This window comes from Mesoplodon densirostris, chromosome 10, assembly GCF_025265405.1.
Source record: "Mesoplodon densirostris isolate mMesDen1 chromosome 10, mMesDen1 primary haplotype, whole genome shotgun sequence".
Taxonomy (NCBI): domain Eukaryota; kingdom Metazoa; phylum Chordata; class Mammalia; order Artiodactyla; family Ziphiidae; genus Mesoplodon; species Mesoplodon densirostris.
This window is the reverse complement of record NC_082670.1, coordinates 84,070,471-84,088,585: the sequence shown is the minus strand read 5'-3', so window position 1 is coordinate 84,088,585 and position 18,115 is coordinate 84,070,471. Positions and strand designations below refer to the sequence as shown.

The 18,115-nt window shown below is 43.6% G+C and overlaps 1 protein-coding gene across 2 annotated transcripts in view; it reads right to left on the bottom strand.

Annotated features, from left to right (window-relative positions):
- Positions 1-18,115, bottom strand: part of ATXN7 (ataxin 7) — a 127,851-nt gene that overhangs the window by 40,288 nt on the left and 69,448 nt on the right. For both annotated transcript variants that reach the window (XM_060109469.1, XM_060109470.1), the window contains exon 5: positions 10,324-10,428. In XM_060109469.1, coding sequence (XP_059965452.1) covers positions 10,324-10,428 — 105 coding nt within the window. The remainder of the gene's footprint in view (positions 1-10,323; positions 10,429-18,115) is intronic.

The following is an 18,115-nucleotide window of genomic DNA, read 5'->3' as shown; positions in this document are numbered from 1 at the left end:
AAATCAATACACTGACATACTGACAGACATTCCCAAAGAAGAATGGGTTTAGGGCTTCCCTGGTGGCGCAGTGGTTGGGCGTCTGCCTGCCGATGCAGGGGACATGGGTTCGTATCCCGGTCCGGGAAGATCCCACATGCCGCGGAGCAGCTAGGCCCGTGAGCCATGGCCGCTGAGCCTGCGCGTCCGGAGCCTGTGCTCTGCAACGGGAAAGGCCAAAACAGTGAGAGGCCCACGTACAGCAAAAAAAAAAAAAAAAAAGGGTTGTTTAAAGTGCTGCACGTGATAATGCAGCACTAACAATTTATATGTCCACCAATAGGGGACAGGTTAAATTAAGTACATTAAGAAAGTGGAATAACAGGCAATCTTTAAAAAGAAGGAAGTAATGTGAATTAACATGGAAAAATAAGCTAGATCACTAAGTTTAAAAAAGTGAACTTATAAAAAGTCTAATTTTCCATGTGTGTGAGAGAACAAGAAATACACAGCCAAATATTCCTTTGTCCAGGGTCTAGAAACATTCCAAGGGTTTATGTCAACCTGTACCCCTGAAAAGTAAGATGGAGATTTACTTATTCTGACTGCATATTTATCCTCTTGCTGATGGTTACTGTTTTTCTTTCACAATGTGCATTACTATGTTAATAATGAAAAAATCAAATACATGTGTTTTTCCTTTTTTTTTGCTGTACACAGGCCTCTCACTGTTGTGGCCTCTCCTGTTGCGGAGCACAGGTTCTGGACGTGCAGGCTCAGCGGCCGTGGCTCACGGGCCTAGCCACTCCGCGACATGTGGGATCTTCCCGGACAGGGGCACGAACCCGTGTCCCCTGCATCGGCAGGTGGACTCTCAACTGCTGCGCCACCAGGGAAGCCCCCTTTCCTTTTTAATCAATAAGTTTCTATTACCCAAATGAGAGCATCCCTTTGTTTCCTGGCTTACATCACTGAATTACTGTTCCACTAAAAAAAAAAAAGACAAAAACAACAAAAACCCAAAAGAATAAATGACCCCAAAGTTTGGCATCACTGCAATAACTATTTTCTATCCCCACAATCTCTAGAAAATGTCTAAAGACTGAGTGAATATAATACATCAAAGGCTTTTCATTCAGGTCAGTACACCTCATTAAAACAAAACAAACAAACACAAGCCCATATACAAATTGAAAGAACAACCCCATGATCTACAAGCTAAGTAAATCCATCCAGCTGCTGAGGCCAAAGCCCCAAGAGCCATTTCTCATTCCTTCTTTTCACTCAATCCCAGTCCATCAGCCACCCCTGCCGGCCTTCTACTTCTGTGCTGATTCCTATTCTATCCGCATCTCTCTGCCTCTGCTGCTACCATCTTCAACTTAAGCTTTCTCTCCAAATCCCACCCTCACCTGGACTAGTGCAACACAGCCCACTAACCGTCTCCCTGCTTCCGCTCTTGCCCTCTATGTTCCTCAGAGCAACCATGAATCAGATCAAGACATTTCCTTGCTCAAAATCCTCCAGTGACTCTGCATGGCCTGCATCAGCCAAGCCTGATTCCTTCCATCTGGTGCCAGCACCCCTTTCTCCAACCTCAACCTGGACCCCTCTCCTCCTTGCACACGGTTTTTCTACCTCCTCACTGGCCTCTCTGCCAAGCTCATTCCCTCCCACAGGATCTTTGCACCTGCTATTTTCTCTTTGTGGAACACTGCTCCTCCAGATCTTCAAATGGCTAGCTCTTTTTCATCACTGACCTTACACATCAACTCCTCAGAGCGGCTTTCTTCGACTAGCCTTACCAGAAGTGCCTTGCCCCAGTTATTGTCTCACACTATCCCAAGCCTTTATTACTACCTGAAATCATCTTATTTTACTTGATTTCATCTTTCTCGCTCTACCCTCCCTAAGCTGCATGAAATCAAAGCCACTGCTCTCCTAGTTCAGTGGAGAGCAATGCCTAGACAGGAGGTACTCAATAAATACTTGTTAAATGTGAATGATATTATTCATTTCCAGTTCATGATTTTTTAAAAACCCCAAAGGCACAGACATTAATAAAGGCACAGATTTCAGTATAAAGGAAAATCAATACATTTTATAACTAGCAATTAAAGTGTTGCTCCTACAAATGGCATAAATAACACCATTTTAAATGTACCTGCTTATTGTATTACTAAGAAAAAAAGATAAAATTACATTGGTTAGGGACGAAGTGATCCTTTATCTGATGCTACTGAAGTTATTTGAAAATTTTAATTAGCACTATTTGGCTTGTGGTAAAGAAGAACTGAATTCACTGCATTAATTTCACATCATGCTGTTCAGTGACAAGAAGCTTAGATCAAATAGTTAACTTGGAATTTCCTTCGAGAATTAAACTAATGTCTACCCTGACATTGCTCACGTTTTGATGTGCCTGCTCTGGTTTGCTCCCTTCCCTGGCTCAGCCTCCGACTGCTGGAGAAAGGTCTGGCGTGTGTCTTTGAAGTAAAAGAGTGAAGTATTTTTGGCTCTGCAACAAATTTCAATCTTTATACTGACTGCAGAAATATGCCAACCAATTCTCTAAAGAAGCTGAAAAACGTTATGAGGCTGTAACAAAAAGAGGAGTAGCTTGGCTTTGGATAACTACTATGATTTAGGGTTAAATAAAGTAGAACAGGCTGAAGAGAAATCCAGTGACTACACTAAATCGAGTATCTACCTACTACCATTACATCTTCAAATTACTAAATGTCCTCTCTGAGGTAATGGGTTTACAATGCTGACCCAGCCACTCTAAGCAAACTTAAAATTCTACCTGAACTAGAACATCTGTCATTAATGACAGTTTTGTGACATGTGGAATTCATTACATCTACTCTGGATTTTCTTTTAACTCTATACATCCTTATTATATGCAAAAGAAACAGATGTAAGGAGACAGAAAACCCAGCCTTGGACATTTTATCTGTGTGAATGAAATTTAATTTAGGAGTTTGATCCGTAAACTGGGAATAAAACCATCCATTCAGTGGGTTGCTAAGAACAAGAAATAAGATAATACGTGCAAAAACACTCTGTGAATCAAGTACAAATTATCATTAGCCTGTGGGCTTTTAAATGAATGCCAATCCTAAAAAGATTAAGTATCACTGAAAGTTTCAAAGTAGAATAAGACCCAGATTATAAGAATGTAGAGGCCAAATTTAGCTAACAACTGGAGAGAAAAAAGAAACATTTTTTTCTTTATCCAAAATCAAAGTTACTTAATAGCCAAATAAAACAATTCATTCATGTGAAATTGTTGTCAACAATGGGATCGGCATTTTTACCAGAAACAGCCCACGGAATCTCATAGAGTAAGATTCATTTTGCTCTTACACTGACGGTCTTTGAAACCAATTAATTAGCTCAAAAAAGTATGAGTAATTTCTGTTTACTCGTCTTCTGCTGAAAATGACATTTTAGAAAAATATAATTTATCCTGGCACCTAAAAGAATCCAAACCACCTCAGTGCACTTTAAGGAACATTAAGTCCAAGCAATTCACGTGGCTGTTAATTTTACAGGATTTGTAGTATATGCAAGCAGAGAAAGCTCTCAGATTGCAGAGGTGTTTCTGCTAAAGGTACCTTCACAAAGTTATGAAAAAGCCATATTTATGACATCCCCATCTGTGAAGCGAGGTCTGAGAGAGGGGCAGATGTTTTACACCGAGCCCAGACTCCCAACCCACTTAACAGCAATGGGACGGCACGCAACACGTGATATTGATGGATAAATGGCAAAGGGTATTTAACTGTGATCCTTTTGCAGATCAACATGAGATCTGAGAATATTGCTCGCTCGGTAAGGCATTTCCTAGGCTAGGGTTGGCCCCAGGAGACAGCTCCCTGAACATCAGAGGAAACCAAATCCAACAGCTTGAGCTGGTGTTTCCCCAAACATGGAGTAGGTATCACTCTTCAACATTAATAACATTAAATCTCAAGTGAAAACTTACTCCCTTTCCAAATCTCTTTCAAGTCTTCTGGTAACATCACGCTACTGTGTGGATGACACTTGCCTAAAACGTGCTAGTCTCGCCTTTAACTAAGAGAGCAGGCTTCAAAGGCTCAGTGCTGGCATTGGCAAGAGCAGCAACAAAGGATTTAATCTTCTCACTGTGTTTATTTTCACACTTACCATCTATGGCAAAGAAGAGTAGTTTTCCCGTTGATGATTCTAGTAAGGTTTTCTTTGTGAAAGATTTATTTAAATAGAAGTGGTTTGATTTAAAGAAAAAATATTAAGTGGCCTTAAATTAGCAAATCATAAAGATGGAACTCGGTGGATCGAAATTGGGAAAAGGTAGCAGAGGCACATGTACTCAGGGACTCAGGGCTGAGCCACAAGGTGAAAAAGTGGGTCAGCCTAACTCATCAGAGGCAAAATACTTCAACAGCTGACATTCGAGCAGGTTTCAATTAATTATAGAGATGCTAAACGTAGCACCTGTCTGAGCTGAATTAACATCACTCATTTATTTCACCTAGGTAAGATCAGCCCATGTCTGCCTAAGAGAGAAATTACGGTAGTCTTCACAAGCAAGTTCAAAAAGAAGTGGCAGAGCTCAGAGCAGTGCAAGCGCACAGCTTCTCAGAATCACCTGCGAAGCTCTTCCAACACAGAACCCCAGAGGCCCCCCGCAAGTCATCAGCTGATCCTACCTGTTCGGATCCAGAGTAAATGCATGTAAACAGGAATACGAAGTTTACGCTATTCAGTAGCCAGTTTAGGACCAACACACTTATTACTAAGTGATCCACTCAGATTCCCAACTTGGTTCACAACCTCAAAAGAAAGCTGCTTCTGGCCATAGGGAATGTCACCATCTCAGCCCTCTTTCGTACGTAAAGTTTTAGAGGCAAGTACTGTGAGACTTCTAGCACGTAATACAAAAAGTTAAAAATCAGTTAAAAAAAGCAGGGCCCTCCTTTCATGCCATCCTTGCTAGACTCAAGAAATCTCGGAGCACCGATATGCGCCAGTCACTATGCCAAGCACAGGAATACAAAGCAGCAGCCCCTACCGAGTGAGGGGATCTGCTGTGAGCATAATGCATCCTGGCCAGCTTGTGGGCCAGAATCAGCCTAGGGAGCTGTGTGGAATGCAGATTCCTGGGTGCTATCCCTGGCGACTCCCAGCCAGCTAGTCTGCAGTGGGCTGTAGAAGGGGCCACTTAGGAAGCTCCCCTTTGATTTGGAGGCACAGTAGGTTTGGGATCCACTGATTCAATTATATTTTTAAATCTGAAAATTAGCAGTAAGAAACATCTGACTCCTAAAAATACTGAGTAACTGAAGAGAAATATGAGGCAGCCTGGACTATTTCAAAACATTAAAACAAAGCATGGTATTACTATGCAGTTTCCAAGAAAGAAAGCCATCTATACTACAAGAACAGTCAGACTATGAAACTAGAAATGCCAAAATGACACTATAATCACTCACCACCACTGCTCCAATAGAAATCCTGGTTAACAGTTAACTCCCAAAGAGGCAGCTCGGCTAGCAAAAAAGTACCAGCACACTCCACAGATACTACACTGCAGGTGTGGTTCCAGACCACCGCAATGAAGTGAATATCGCAATAAAGCAGGTCACACGAATTCTTTAGTTTCCCAATACTTACTTATGTTTACACTATACCATAACCTATTAAGTGTACAATAGCATTATGACTTAAAAGAATGTACATACCTTAATTTAAAAATACTCTATTTTTTAAAAAACCTTTATTTCTAAAAAATGCTAACCATCATCTGAGCCTTTAGCAAGTTGTACTCTCAACAATAATCACTGATCAAAGATCATGATAACAAACATGGTAACAAAGAAAAAGTATGAAATGTTTCAAGAATTCCCAAAATGTGGGCCTCCCTGGTGGCGCAAGTGGTTAAGAGTCCGCCTGCCGATGCAGGGGATACGGGTTCGTGCCCCGGTCTGGGAGGATCCCATATGCCGCGGAGCGGCTGGGCCCGTGAGCCATGGCCGCTGGGCCTGCGCATCCGGAGCCTGTGCTCCGCAACGGGAGAGGCCACAACAGTGAGAGGCCCACATACCGCAAAAAAAAAAAAAAAGAATTCCCAAAATGTGACACAGAGACATGAAGCCAGCAAATGCTACTGGAAAAATGGCACCAACAAATGTGCTTGATGCAGGGTTGCCCCCAACTTTCAATTTGTAAAAGATGCACTATCTGCGAAGAACAATAAATCAAAAAAGCACAAAAAGTGAGGTATGTCTGTAGGTCTCTCGCTACTCTGGGTAATAACCTCCTCACCAATTCAGAATAACATTACCACCAACGTGAACTGAGTTATAAGCCTTGCTGCCATTGCAGCTCCCTCCCTGTCACTGCCAGGCAGCAGTGGTTTTTTTTTTTTTTTCTTTTTGCGGTACGCGGGCCTCTCACTGTTGTGGCCTCTCCCGTTGCGGAGCACAGGCTCCGGATGCGCAGGCCCAGCGGCCATGGCTCACGGGCCCAGCCGCTCCGCGGCATATGGGATCCTCCCAAACCGGGGCATGAACCCGTATCCCCTGCATCGGCAGGCGGACTCTTAACCACTTGCGCCACCAGGGAGGCCCAAGCAGTGGTTTTAAAGGAACCGCCTGCTGAATTTTGTAGCAACTGCTCATTTGTTTATAAAAGTCACAGATGAATATCAGCAATACATGAATTCACAGAAGACTGCCCACCCACATATTTTCACCAATTTCATCAAAAGATAAGACAGGGCTTCCCTGGTGGCGCAGTGGTTGAGAGTCCGCCTGACGATGCAGGGGACGTGGGTTTGTGCCCCGGTCCGGGAGGATCCCGCATGCCGCGGAGCGGCTGGGCCCGTGAGCCATGGCCGCTGAGCCTGTGCATCCGGAGCCTGTGCTCCGCAACGGGAGAGGCCACAACAGTGAGAGGCCCACGTACCGCAAAAAAAAAGATAAGACAGTAGAATCTCTCCTTTGGCAGGTATGAGTTCTTCCTAATATAGTAATAAACAGATTGTAGAAATTTCTTGAATTTCAAAAACATTTTTGGTCTTTTGGTGTTAACTCTGGAAAGCAAACATGCAGTGATAAGCCTTCTGGAATGACAACAAAGAAGAACGGGTTCCAAATACTTCTTCCTGTTACAGCCCCTCACCCCAAAGACAGAAGAGATACTGGCAACATTGGGAATGGTTCTTGGTCCTGGTCCTCTGACTGCCTCTCCTTTCCACGTGAGTAAGATGTTACTCCCAAACCAGCCGAGAGCCATCACATGGTGCCTTCCTCCACTGCGAGGAGTTGCCCCCAAGCCCACACAACTATCCATCTCCCAACCTCCTGTTTTTTCCATCAGCCTTCTCCTTGGCTGCTGCTCCCAAAGAGGGACCTCCTTCTACACTTCCCAGCTGAATCCCTCTCTCAGCACCTGGCCCTCATCTTTTTGCCAGACTCTCTTCTTTCTTACAGCTTTAAATTTCCCTTGCCACTAGAGGGTCCGAAGTCCCCACCCAGGGGCCTTTATCAGTTGCATTTCCTGCCTGGCGACAAAAGGCACTGGATTATGTATATAAATCCTGCATTCACACCACACCTTCTTCTACTTTGGAAGTTACCAAAATTGCTTTGTCATTGAACAAGCACCTTATTAGAAGACACTGTGTATGCTACATATGGGTAGATAAAAAGAGCAGAAATATGATTTTAACACACTCCCTCCCCTCACCCACACCCTGCCCCCAATACACAGACATTCTATGAGAGAGACAGAGGAAGAGAAAGAAAATCATCTCTATGAAACGTGCTGTATGTAACTGAGTGAAGTGCTTCTGGAAGAGGGGACCAAGAGGGCCCCCTTCTGCCTCAGGAAGTCCTGGAAGAGGTAACACCTTTAAGTGGGCCTTGGTACAAACAGCAGCTGTTTTCCCACTCCTTTCTAATCCACTTTGCCCATTCTCTAGAGCATCACTAAGTCACATCACTCAGGTGCTAAAAAACCTGCAACAGGTCCCCACCGACATATCAAGGCCAGGGGTGTCTGATGGCACTGAGTCTCTCTGAGCAGCCCCAGCCTGCCTTTGCACACAGCTTTTCCACACGTGGGTACACCAGCTCCGGCCAATGGAGACTCCGTGGAGTACATTCCAGACAGCCTGGAATTTCCTGCCTCTGCACTTGCTCCCATCATCCCTGCTGCCAACCTGGAGCCACCAAACATGGCTGTTCAGTGCACAAGCTGTGCAGCTGTATGTGGCAGCCCTGTCCATCCCCATCAAGACACTTCCAATTTTAGGGTATTATAGCTGATTTTTTTTTAAAGTATTTTCTGCGTTTTCCACACTGGACATGTATTACACACCTAAAAATTGACGGGAAAAAATTTGCACATGGGAAAAACAATCCACTCTGCTCTTCCGAATAGCCTAACGTGAAGGCTGTTTCCTTTAAGAAGCCTGCTCTGAGTTACTGTGCGAGAAGCAATCTGTGCTCCTCCTTATTCTTAAGAACTCGGACTGTTTTACGACTTTCGCCACATCTTCCTGTATCTACGGCTGTACCCTTTTTTCTCTCTCATACCTATCAACTGCCAGGCACTGCATGAGGGGCTTCACCATGCTGTTTCATTTCATCCTCTCTGGAAACCAGTGAGGCTGCTATTACTGTCCCCACATTATAACAAAGGAAGCCAAGGTTGGAAAACTTGCTCAAGACAAAGAACTAACCTATGGTTTTTGCAAGTTTAGATTTAAATCCAGTCTAGTCTGGTTTCAGAATCCTTAACTCCAAAATACTTGGCAACTGACTAACTGCCTTTTCCGATACTAGCCACTTAGAGTCTTAAGCAAGGAGACAATATCTTAGTCAACTCACTCTGGTGCCTACTCCCAGGCCTCACTGAGAACCACAAACTCAAAGAACTTTTTATGATTACAAAAAAGATTCCTTGGGGGAAGAGGTGGGATGTTGATTATGACAGTGCGACTCTTACAACAACTGCATCCAGCCCAACAGAAAGCCCTGCAGGTTCAAAGCTAGCTAGGCTGTGTCCCCAGCTCTGCCCCCCAACTTAGCCTTAGTCTATTATCAGCGTCACCTCTGAACCATTCTCCCTGCTTCTACCCTTCTCCCACAACCTACACTCAGCAAGTCAACCGGTGAGATGGTCCTGTGTTACTCCCTTACGTAAACTTTCCAATGGCCCCAAGCAGCTTCTTCCTCTGGCCTACAAGCCTGTACATGAACAGGGTCCTGGTTCAAAAGGTCTGACTTCCCAAGTCCCTACTTCCCTCAACAACTTCACTAGCCTTCTTCAAGTCTGGGCACCGGCTCTCCTCTCTGTATCAAATGCTTTTATTCCAGATCGCCGCATGGGTGGCTCCCTCTCATCACTTAGGGCTCGGGTCACCAGGGTCATCTCCTTAGAGGCTTTGCTTGAACACGCTATTACAGAAAGACCCTGTTGTTCTCCCTGTCTCAAGCTGGCATTTGTAGTCGTGAGAACAATGACAAAACAACTTGCAGTCATTTAAAAAAATGTGTCTAGTTAGTTTTGCCTTTCTCTCCAGCTAGATTTTAAACTCCATGGAGGTAGGAATGATACCACGTCCCCAATGCCTGAAACAAGGTGAGCACTCAAATACTTTGGAGTTGTTACTGAATCTAACTGGATATAAAATTAAGTTTTATGATTGGAATTTTTTAAAAACACTTTAGGCAGCATTATGACACGGGAAAAACAAGCTTATTTGGATTCTCACATGACTGACATCAGATAACAACAGGCTTGGAGCCTAAAAGACAGGGACAGCTCAGAGGTTCATGGAACTCCTGAAGTCACAATGCTTCATTCTAAGTACATGCGCATTTTGATGGGGCAAGATAGCATAGCTTCATCACATTCACAAATCACAACATCAAGATACATTTAGAACTACTGAACTTGGACATTTCAAAGTCACATTTCCTTTAAAAATGCCATGTCTCTATACACTGTGTGTGTACATATAATTTTACCAACCACTAAATTCACAACCGTGGGATCTAGAAGGAAACAAACCTTTTACTACACTGATGCACTATTTCAACAAAGATTTTATAAAATACATTTTTCCCTGTCTAATTTTAATAAAAATCAGAAAATGCACATCCCTTTCAAGAAAATTCAGAAAATACCCAACATCTGATAGGCATTAACCCATTCAATGAATTAGAAAACCTACTTCCTGACAGGGGGAGGGGTATTATAGCCTACCCATGCTGTCACTGGTCTTCAGTTTAATACTGCTCTACCTTTTACCCTCTAATAATGATTTTTAAATGGTTAAGCACTTACCATAATGTGATTGAAATGCCTGCGGTTTGACAACCTGATTACAGTCGTTACACACCACCAAGTAGAAATCATCGTGGGCTGGACAGAGACCAAATATTGGCATGTCTGCAATAAAGAAAGAGAGCATCACTCACTCATGTGGTTCCTGTTAATATGAAACCATCTGGGGTGGCAACACTTTCTAAAGGAGCTGCCTTATGATAAAGTACACAGGATAAAAGTCGTTCCAGTTTAAAAGTAACTGATGTGACACACCATGACTATTAAAACAGAGAAATCAAATCAGGCTTACAGAAACACCGTTATAAAGGGTTAAAATAAAGTGCACGAGAAATCATTAGTATGAGGTAAACCAGACAAATCTTTTAAAATGTGAACAATGAATACATTCACACAATAAAGCAACTTTAGATGAACTCTACCAAGGGTTATGAGGAAGAATCTGCAACCACATAAAATGCCTAGCAATTCACAAAGCTGTACCATCTAATGGTTTTGTTTGGTTAACTATGCATTCTATTCCAGCCATCTGGTCTCTGAGTTCTATGGCACCATTAAGAAAGGAAGCAGGTTTCACTGAAGAGTAAAACTGCTGGTTTTGTCAGCATGTAATACAAAGAAAATTATTTTCATACTTTTTTTTCTTCAGGTCACAACTAACCTCTAGTCCTTTGCTTACACACTGATGCCACTGGACAGAAAGAACCTCAGTACAAGCACAACATTTCATACATTCATCTCAGTTCAGTTACCAGAATAGGGCAAGATACAAGTTGGATTTTTTTATACTAAGAAGTTAATTAAAATACAAATGTAAAACTAGACTATTTGCATATACATGAAAACAAAGTACAGTAACTTGATACCTGGTAATATATGGTTAACTAAAAAGTCCTAACTGTGGACAATTAATTATTAGTCACAATCTAGGGAACAGAGCTAACAGTTCAAATCCAGAATCTAAATCTTTTAAATATTTCAGAGTTGGCATTTTACACTATAAGCACTATTTAGAACATCTGCAATGAATGGATAATTAACACATTTCAATTAGGCAAATATTTTAGTAGACCAAATACCAAGTTTAAAGGGGGAAAAAAGATCCAAAACGCTGATTAGCATCTGCTTTCTTTTCTGTAAGATTTAATTTCACACTTTCTCCAGCTTGGGTGGGCTTGGTGGTTTTAAAGGAAACAGAAAATGCCCCGAGGTGATGTAAAGTGATGATAATCTCTAAAATGTCGAATTACTGATCTAATAATATCTACACACAGCTATAGGTCAGGTTTTCTTAAACAGTTTCTATTACACTGAACTGCACAGCTAGCTAGCTGTGAATCTGAAATACACCAGGACCAACACGATCCTGGGATGCACCAGCAGCACTGAGCAGGTTCTACGTGCTATGATCTCATTTGATCCTCACAACTACTTGGGTGGATACCATTATCACCCTGCTCTAGAGAGGAGGAAACTGATCCACAGAAAGGTGAACTACTTTGTCTAAGTCAAGAGCTGAGATCTGATTCTGACTCACAACAATGGCTTGAATTTGGTCACTTGAAGACCGAAGGAATATGATTTCTAGAAATTCCTTCCAGATTCCATCTCCAACAAGTTGAATGTCAGGGCTGAACACCTTTGAGGGCATAAACTGATAAGACAACAGAAGAAGGTTCTAACAGACTGCTGACTCTGTGACTAAGCTTAACAATTTCATGAAAAATAAGAGCCAAACAATGTGCTATTTTCCTTGAAAGCATGCCCACATTGAGTTAAAAATAGTACATGTGGGAGAAGGGGAAAGGTTATATCCATTCAATGATCAACATGTAATAAGCCATTTTCAATGGCTACAGTTTGACATGACATTTCCTTTTTTCTTTTTCTTTTTTTGGCCATGCCCTGTGGCACGTAGGATCTTAGTTCCCCAATCAGGGATTGAACCCGCGCCCCCTGCATTGGAAGCACAGAGTCTTAACCACCAGACCGTCAGGAAAGTCCCAACATTTCAGTTTTAAAAATAAAAATTTAAAGTAGTTTACCTTAAGTTCCATATATTCCTATGCTAAATCACTCTGATACAGTACAATTAAGTATGAATTACAGAAATGGCAAAACATTCATAACTTACAGCTGAAAAGTATGAAATGCCTATAAATATCAAATCAACAGTTTCATTAATGAAATCAACTTGATCAGTTTTATTAATTAAACAGTAGTTAAAGTATTAAATTAAGTGGTCTCAGTTTAGACTTAGGCCTCGGCAATGTGCCTGGTTTGTGTGATTTCTCACAGCACTCTATTTCAAGCGATGCTGTTTAAAATATGTCACTTTGCCAGATACCAGATACTGCTGGGGACTAGCTTCCCACCCCTTTATAAATAAGCCAATTGTAAAAAATTAAAAACTGTATCAATCCTTTCAAACAATAAGAATTTAACTGGCCACAATGATGTTTATGTAGAAAACTGTTCTTTTTTGTTCTGATTCCTTTGATCCTTTTGCGAGACTCAGAAATACTAATAAAACTAAGTGAGTAGGGGTCATTCTGTGAGGGACCAAGAATTTATACTTCTGTAAAAGGTTCAATTTCTTCAATAACTTATAATTATTTGCAATTGATGACAATAAAGATGATAATCATAATGATAAACAGTTGGCATTTTCTGAGAGACCACTCTGTGCCAGGTTCTCAGCTAAGCACTTTTCATAAGGTTTATCCTTCAATATAATCTTCATTTTACCGATGGAGACAAGAACTTGTCTAATTTCACCCAGAAAAAAAGTACAACCAGGACTCAAACTGAGGTTTGCACCATCTGTGACCTCAATTCCACGCGTGCCCCACCCCCCCACACACATATACACAATCCCGGTGGAAAAAAAACATGCTACACTTAAACGCACTTCATGCTACCCTATGAAATCAAGTTCCTATTCGGAGAACCTAAAGCAACTTTAATTTTAGCTTTCTGAATTCTTTACTTTCAGATATCCATATTTGGACGTAAGCTAAAGGATACAAAATAATTTAAATAAAATGTCTTCTTTGGGGGGAAAAAAGGAGTTTATATCCTTTTTCTGCATTAGGACATTCCAAAGGCCTTAGCAACAAGAACAGCGTGTGGAATGTTGTGGTAACAGAGAAAATGAAATAATTTTTGTGAGCGACAGTATGTATGTTTCTGAATACTTTCCAAGTGTAAGTTCACAATCAGCCCATCTACAAATTAACACGTGGAACTTGCCCAAATGCAAGACGGAAAAAGTTTCATTTATGACGGAAAATAGAGTTCCTATCGAGTTAAAATGAGTTCCTACTGAGTTAAAAAAAAAAAGTTTACAAAATTGTCTTTAAATATGCAACTTAAACCATTATATGAAATATAATGAAAGTTTTAAAACTGTACTTGACCCCATGGACTCTGACCTAATTTGAAAAAATGGATTTTATCATGTGTAAGCCCTAAATCTTTCTCAGGTTTCAGGTCACCCCAATCTTCCAATCACTGAGTGGCCCGGCACCCACACCGAGGCCATCATGTACTTTGGAGACCCCAGGCCAGCAGGGTAGGAAGGACTGGGTTTAAGCACATGGACACATGAGCACATGTATGCAGAGCCTTCACAGTCCCGTGCAGACTGAAGGCCCTCTGGCCAAAGCCAGTCCTGAACAGTTACCTTGGTGCTGCCATCCCCATTTTGAGGCCTGTGCCCAACAACAAAACTTGAGCACTGTAGCAAAGCATTTCACCTTTGCAGTACCCTGTGCGTCTCCTTTCTCCCACGCACCCAAACTTCTACATGCCAACGACTCCCACATTTCTATCTCTAGCCCAGACGGCTCCCGAGCTCTGTCCAGACTCACAAATCCAACTCCCTCCCTATTAGACACTGCCATCTGGATGTCTTTCATACATCTCAAATCAAACAAGCACGTCCAAGAGAGCTTTGCCTTCCACCCTGCCCTGTTCCCTGCCCCCCCAAATCTTCCCCCTTCTGGGTAAATGACCCTGCTCATCTTCTCGAACTAAAAACCCACACAACACCCCTGACTCTTCTTTCCCTCATCACACCCAGGCCACCAGCAGGTCCGATCAGCTCTCCTCTAACACCTCTGTCCATTTCTCTCCACTGTCCAGCCCACCACTGTAAAGCCTGTCACCAGCACCTTTCCTATGGACTGTGGAAGAAAGTCTCCCACGTGGTCGACAATCCCTTCCACACGACTGCCAGAGTGATTCTTCGAAATCCTCCAACAGATCATGTAAATCCCATTAAAATTTCCCAAGTGACTTCCCACTCCTCTCGGAATAAAATCCAAGCCTTTACCATAACCCCCAAGGTTACGGGATACACCAGAGGTCTGTCCTCCGCCCTTCACTCCCTGTCCCCTGAGTCCCGGCTCCCCTCTCCTTGGCTCCCTCTGCTCCAGGCACACCAATCTCCATTCTCTCCTTGGAAAGCTTTTTCTCGGCCAGGCTCTGCCCGTGCTCTTCACAAGATGCCTGGTGCATTCTCACACATCAGGTCTCAGCTCAGCTGTCATCTCTTCAAAGGGCTGTCTCCAGCTCCTCCCCAGTTAGTTATTCTCTGTCACAGGTATTTTAAGCAGGGTGGCTAACAGTGTGGGCCACTCCCCAGCACTCCGAATCCAATGTGATCTCGGGCAAGTTCTATAACCTCTTTGAACTTCAGTCTCTTCAATGTGTCAGATGTTGATGATCACAGTACCTAATTCACCAGGCACCTCCCAAGGTAGAAAGAGTAAGAGAGCTAATACACGCAAAGCCTTAGAAGGCCCCAGGAAGTGCTCAGTCAATGTCCCCCAACAGCCTGTAAGGTAGGAGTCATGCACGCCCACTGTATGCTCAGGAAACTAAGGCACACAGACACTGAGGCCTCACAAGCTAGTGAGTGGCAGAGTCAAGATTTGAACCCAGGTCTGCTGGGCTCAAAAGCCCAGGCATTGCCCAACATTCTCCCAGAAGCTGCCTCCTCCATGCTGCTCCCACTGCCAGTGCTCGAGGTCAGAGCCTGGTGGCCTCCACACACTGGTACAGAGCTCCTAATAGGGTCTGAGTTGCTTCCCTCTTCAGCCTCCTCCACTCTGCTGCCAAAGCCACCAACCTACAAAGTAATAAAGCCATTCCTCTCCTTGGAGACCTCTGCTGGCTTCAAAGTGGTACTTGGACCCGTGACCTACCTCTCTTTTCTCCTCCCATCTCTCCAGGCTGAGTCAACCTGCTCTAGGCTCAAGACTGTGTGGGTCTTCTCAGAACCTGCCCTGTTCTCTGCAATCCTACCTTTTGGACACAACTGTTGCTACAGCACAGAAAGCTCTTCTCTCTTCTTTCTGGAATTCCCGCCATTCAACCAGAGCTGTGCTCTTACTCATACCATTCATATCTCCATCACAGTCCTTCACTCACTGACTTATGATTTTTGAATGGTAATTGATAAGTGGATGCCTCTGCAGCCCTGTCTGACAGCAGACTTCTTGCCTTGCCTAGCACAGAGTCTGAGAAGTGAGCTCAGGATTGTGTGACTGTGAAGTAATGACTGCCATCTGGAACTCTCCCATAGCTTCCCGTTGCTCTTAGGATAAAAACTAAGACCCCTGACAAGGCTCTCTCCCTGCTGGCACCCTGTACCTGGCCCCTCTGGCCTTCATTTTGTGCCTGGTGCACACCATGCTCTCTCCTGTCACAGCACCATGGTGCTTGCTGTTCCCTCTGTTTGAACTCCCTTCCTCCAGATCTTGACCTGGCTTGTTACTTTACTTCATTTGGTCTCAGCTTCAATGTCGCTTCCTTGGAGACTTGGCTAGTCAGGGCCCCATTATCTGCTCTCAGAGCACTGACTTAGCTTTGCCACACAGCACCATGCCCTGTTGGTAACTATCCATCTAACTGTGTGAGCCTTAATCTCCTCCCACTAGACTAAGTTCCACATCTGTCTTGTTTTCTGCTCTAGTGACAGTGCCTAACAATGCCTAACTTGATGGACAGGAAGCAGCAAATGGATGTACTAATATTATTGGGTGGAGAGTAACTAAAGTTAGATGAAGTCCCTGTGGTGCCACCATAAGTCAAGGGTATAATTGTGCCTTTATGTCATGTAATGACATACAGTCACCCACTAGAACTGGGTATCCAGTGAGATAAAAGTTCAAGGGCGAGAAGGTTTCCCTTGAACACAGGATCCCATTCCTGGGGGCGGTTTCTAGTAAAATTTGTGTTGCAGGGTCTGCTTCTCAAATGTGCACACTGGCAAATTCTCTTTTGCTAGTGTGTGCAGTGCAGTAACTAAGAACAGTTCTAGAGTCAGACTACTGAGATTCAAGTCCCTAATCTTTCTCTTAATAGCTATGTGAACACAGTTAAATTATTAACTTCAGTTTCCTCATCTGTAAAATACAGAGAACAGGACCTACATTTCACAGTGCTGTTGTGAGGATGAAATAAACTACTCGGTGGAGAGCATTCCATGCTGAACACATAGTAAACACTCAGTGCTGGCAAAATAAACAAAAACACACAATATACACACACTAGACATGTTCTGCCGCAAGGGCCCCAGTTCTCACTGATTAAAGTCGCAGGAGATCGATATATACACCAAATGGCAACTGACTATTTTATAATGTGAGCTTAACTTTCAAGTGGTCTCTGCCCCTGCTGCTGACCACACACTCCTCCCTGTAAGCAATGAAAGGCAGGGGAGAGGCGGACGAGACTTGCTGGTGCACCCCCTGCAGAGGGTCAAGGCTCAAGTTTCGGAGTTTAAGCTCTACCCTGCAAGCCTGGGAGAACCCACAGTTTTAAGGAAGGAAGCCACATGATACAAAAGGTCACTCTGGCATGAGTGTGGATCTACCGAGGTAAGGGGGTAGGGGGGTGGTCCCCAAGGGCTGATGCAAAAGTCAGAGTGAGACAGGAAGTGCCTATGTGATGAAGACGCGAGAGACCAGACTGAAGACATGCTCGGGAGAGCTCTGCAAAGAGCTGGGGAGACCATGGATCGGGGGTGAAGGAGAGTGGAGAAAGCCAAAGATGGGCTACAATTTGTTCCTTGCTCACTGTAGCTAATGTGGCCAGCTAATGGATGATGGGAGACACACAAATGGAAGAACTTAGCTTGCTAAGGCAATAGAGCCTGCAGTTAAAGGCACAGCCGCTAGAACCACACTGGCTGCATTCAAATCCCAGCCTTGCCGCTTGATAGCCTTTACCTCAGTCTCCTCATCTATAAATCGGAAAAGTGACAGTACCTACCTCACTGGTTGTAGGAAGAACTAATGAACAGATGTAAAATGTTTAGAACAATGCAAAGTACATTGTAAACATGAGCCATTTTTTTATCATCTTCCAGATCACTGTCCTCTGGTTTTTGACCTAAATAGTGGCTATTCTCCCCTCCGCCTATTCCAACTCCCCCACCCATACACATTTAAACAGTTATGTTTTTAGGGACTTTCCTGGAGGCACAGTGCTTAAGAATCCGCCTGCCAAGGCAGGGGACACAGGTTAGATCCCTGGTCCGAGAAGATCCCACATGCCACGGAGCAACTAAACCCGTGTGCCACAACTACTGAGCCTGCGCGTTAAGAGCCCATGAGCCACAACTACTGAAGCCCACGCGCCTGGAGCCCGTGCACTGCAATGAGAAGCCCGCGCACCGCAACAAAGAGTAACCCCCGGGCTTCCCTGGTGGTGTAGTGGTTGAGAGTCCGCCTGCCGATGCAGGGGACACGGGTTCGTGCCCTGGTCTGGGAAGATCCCACAT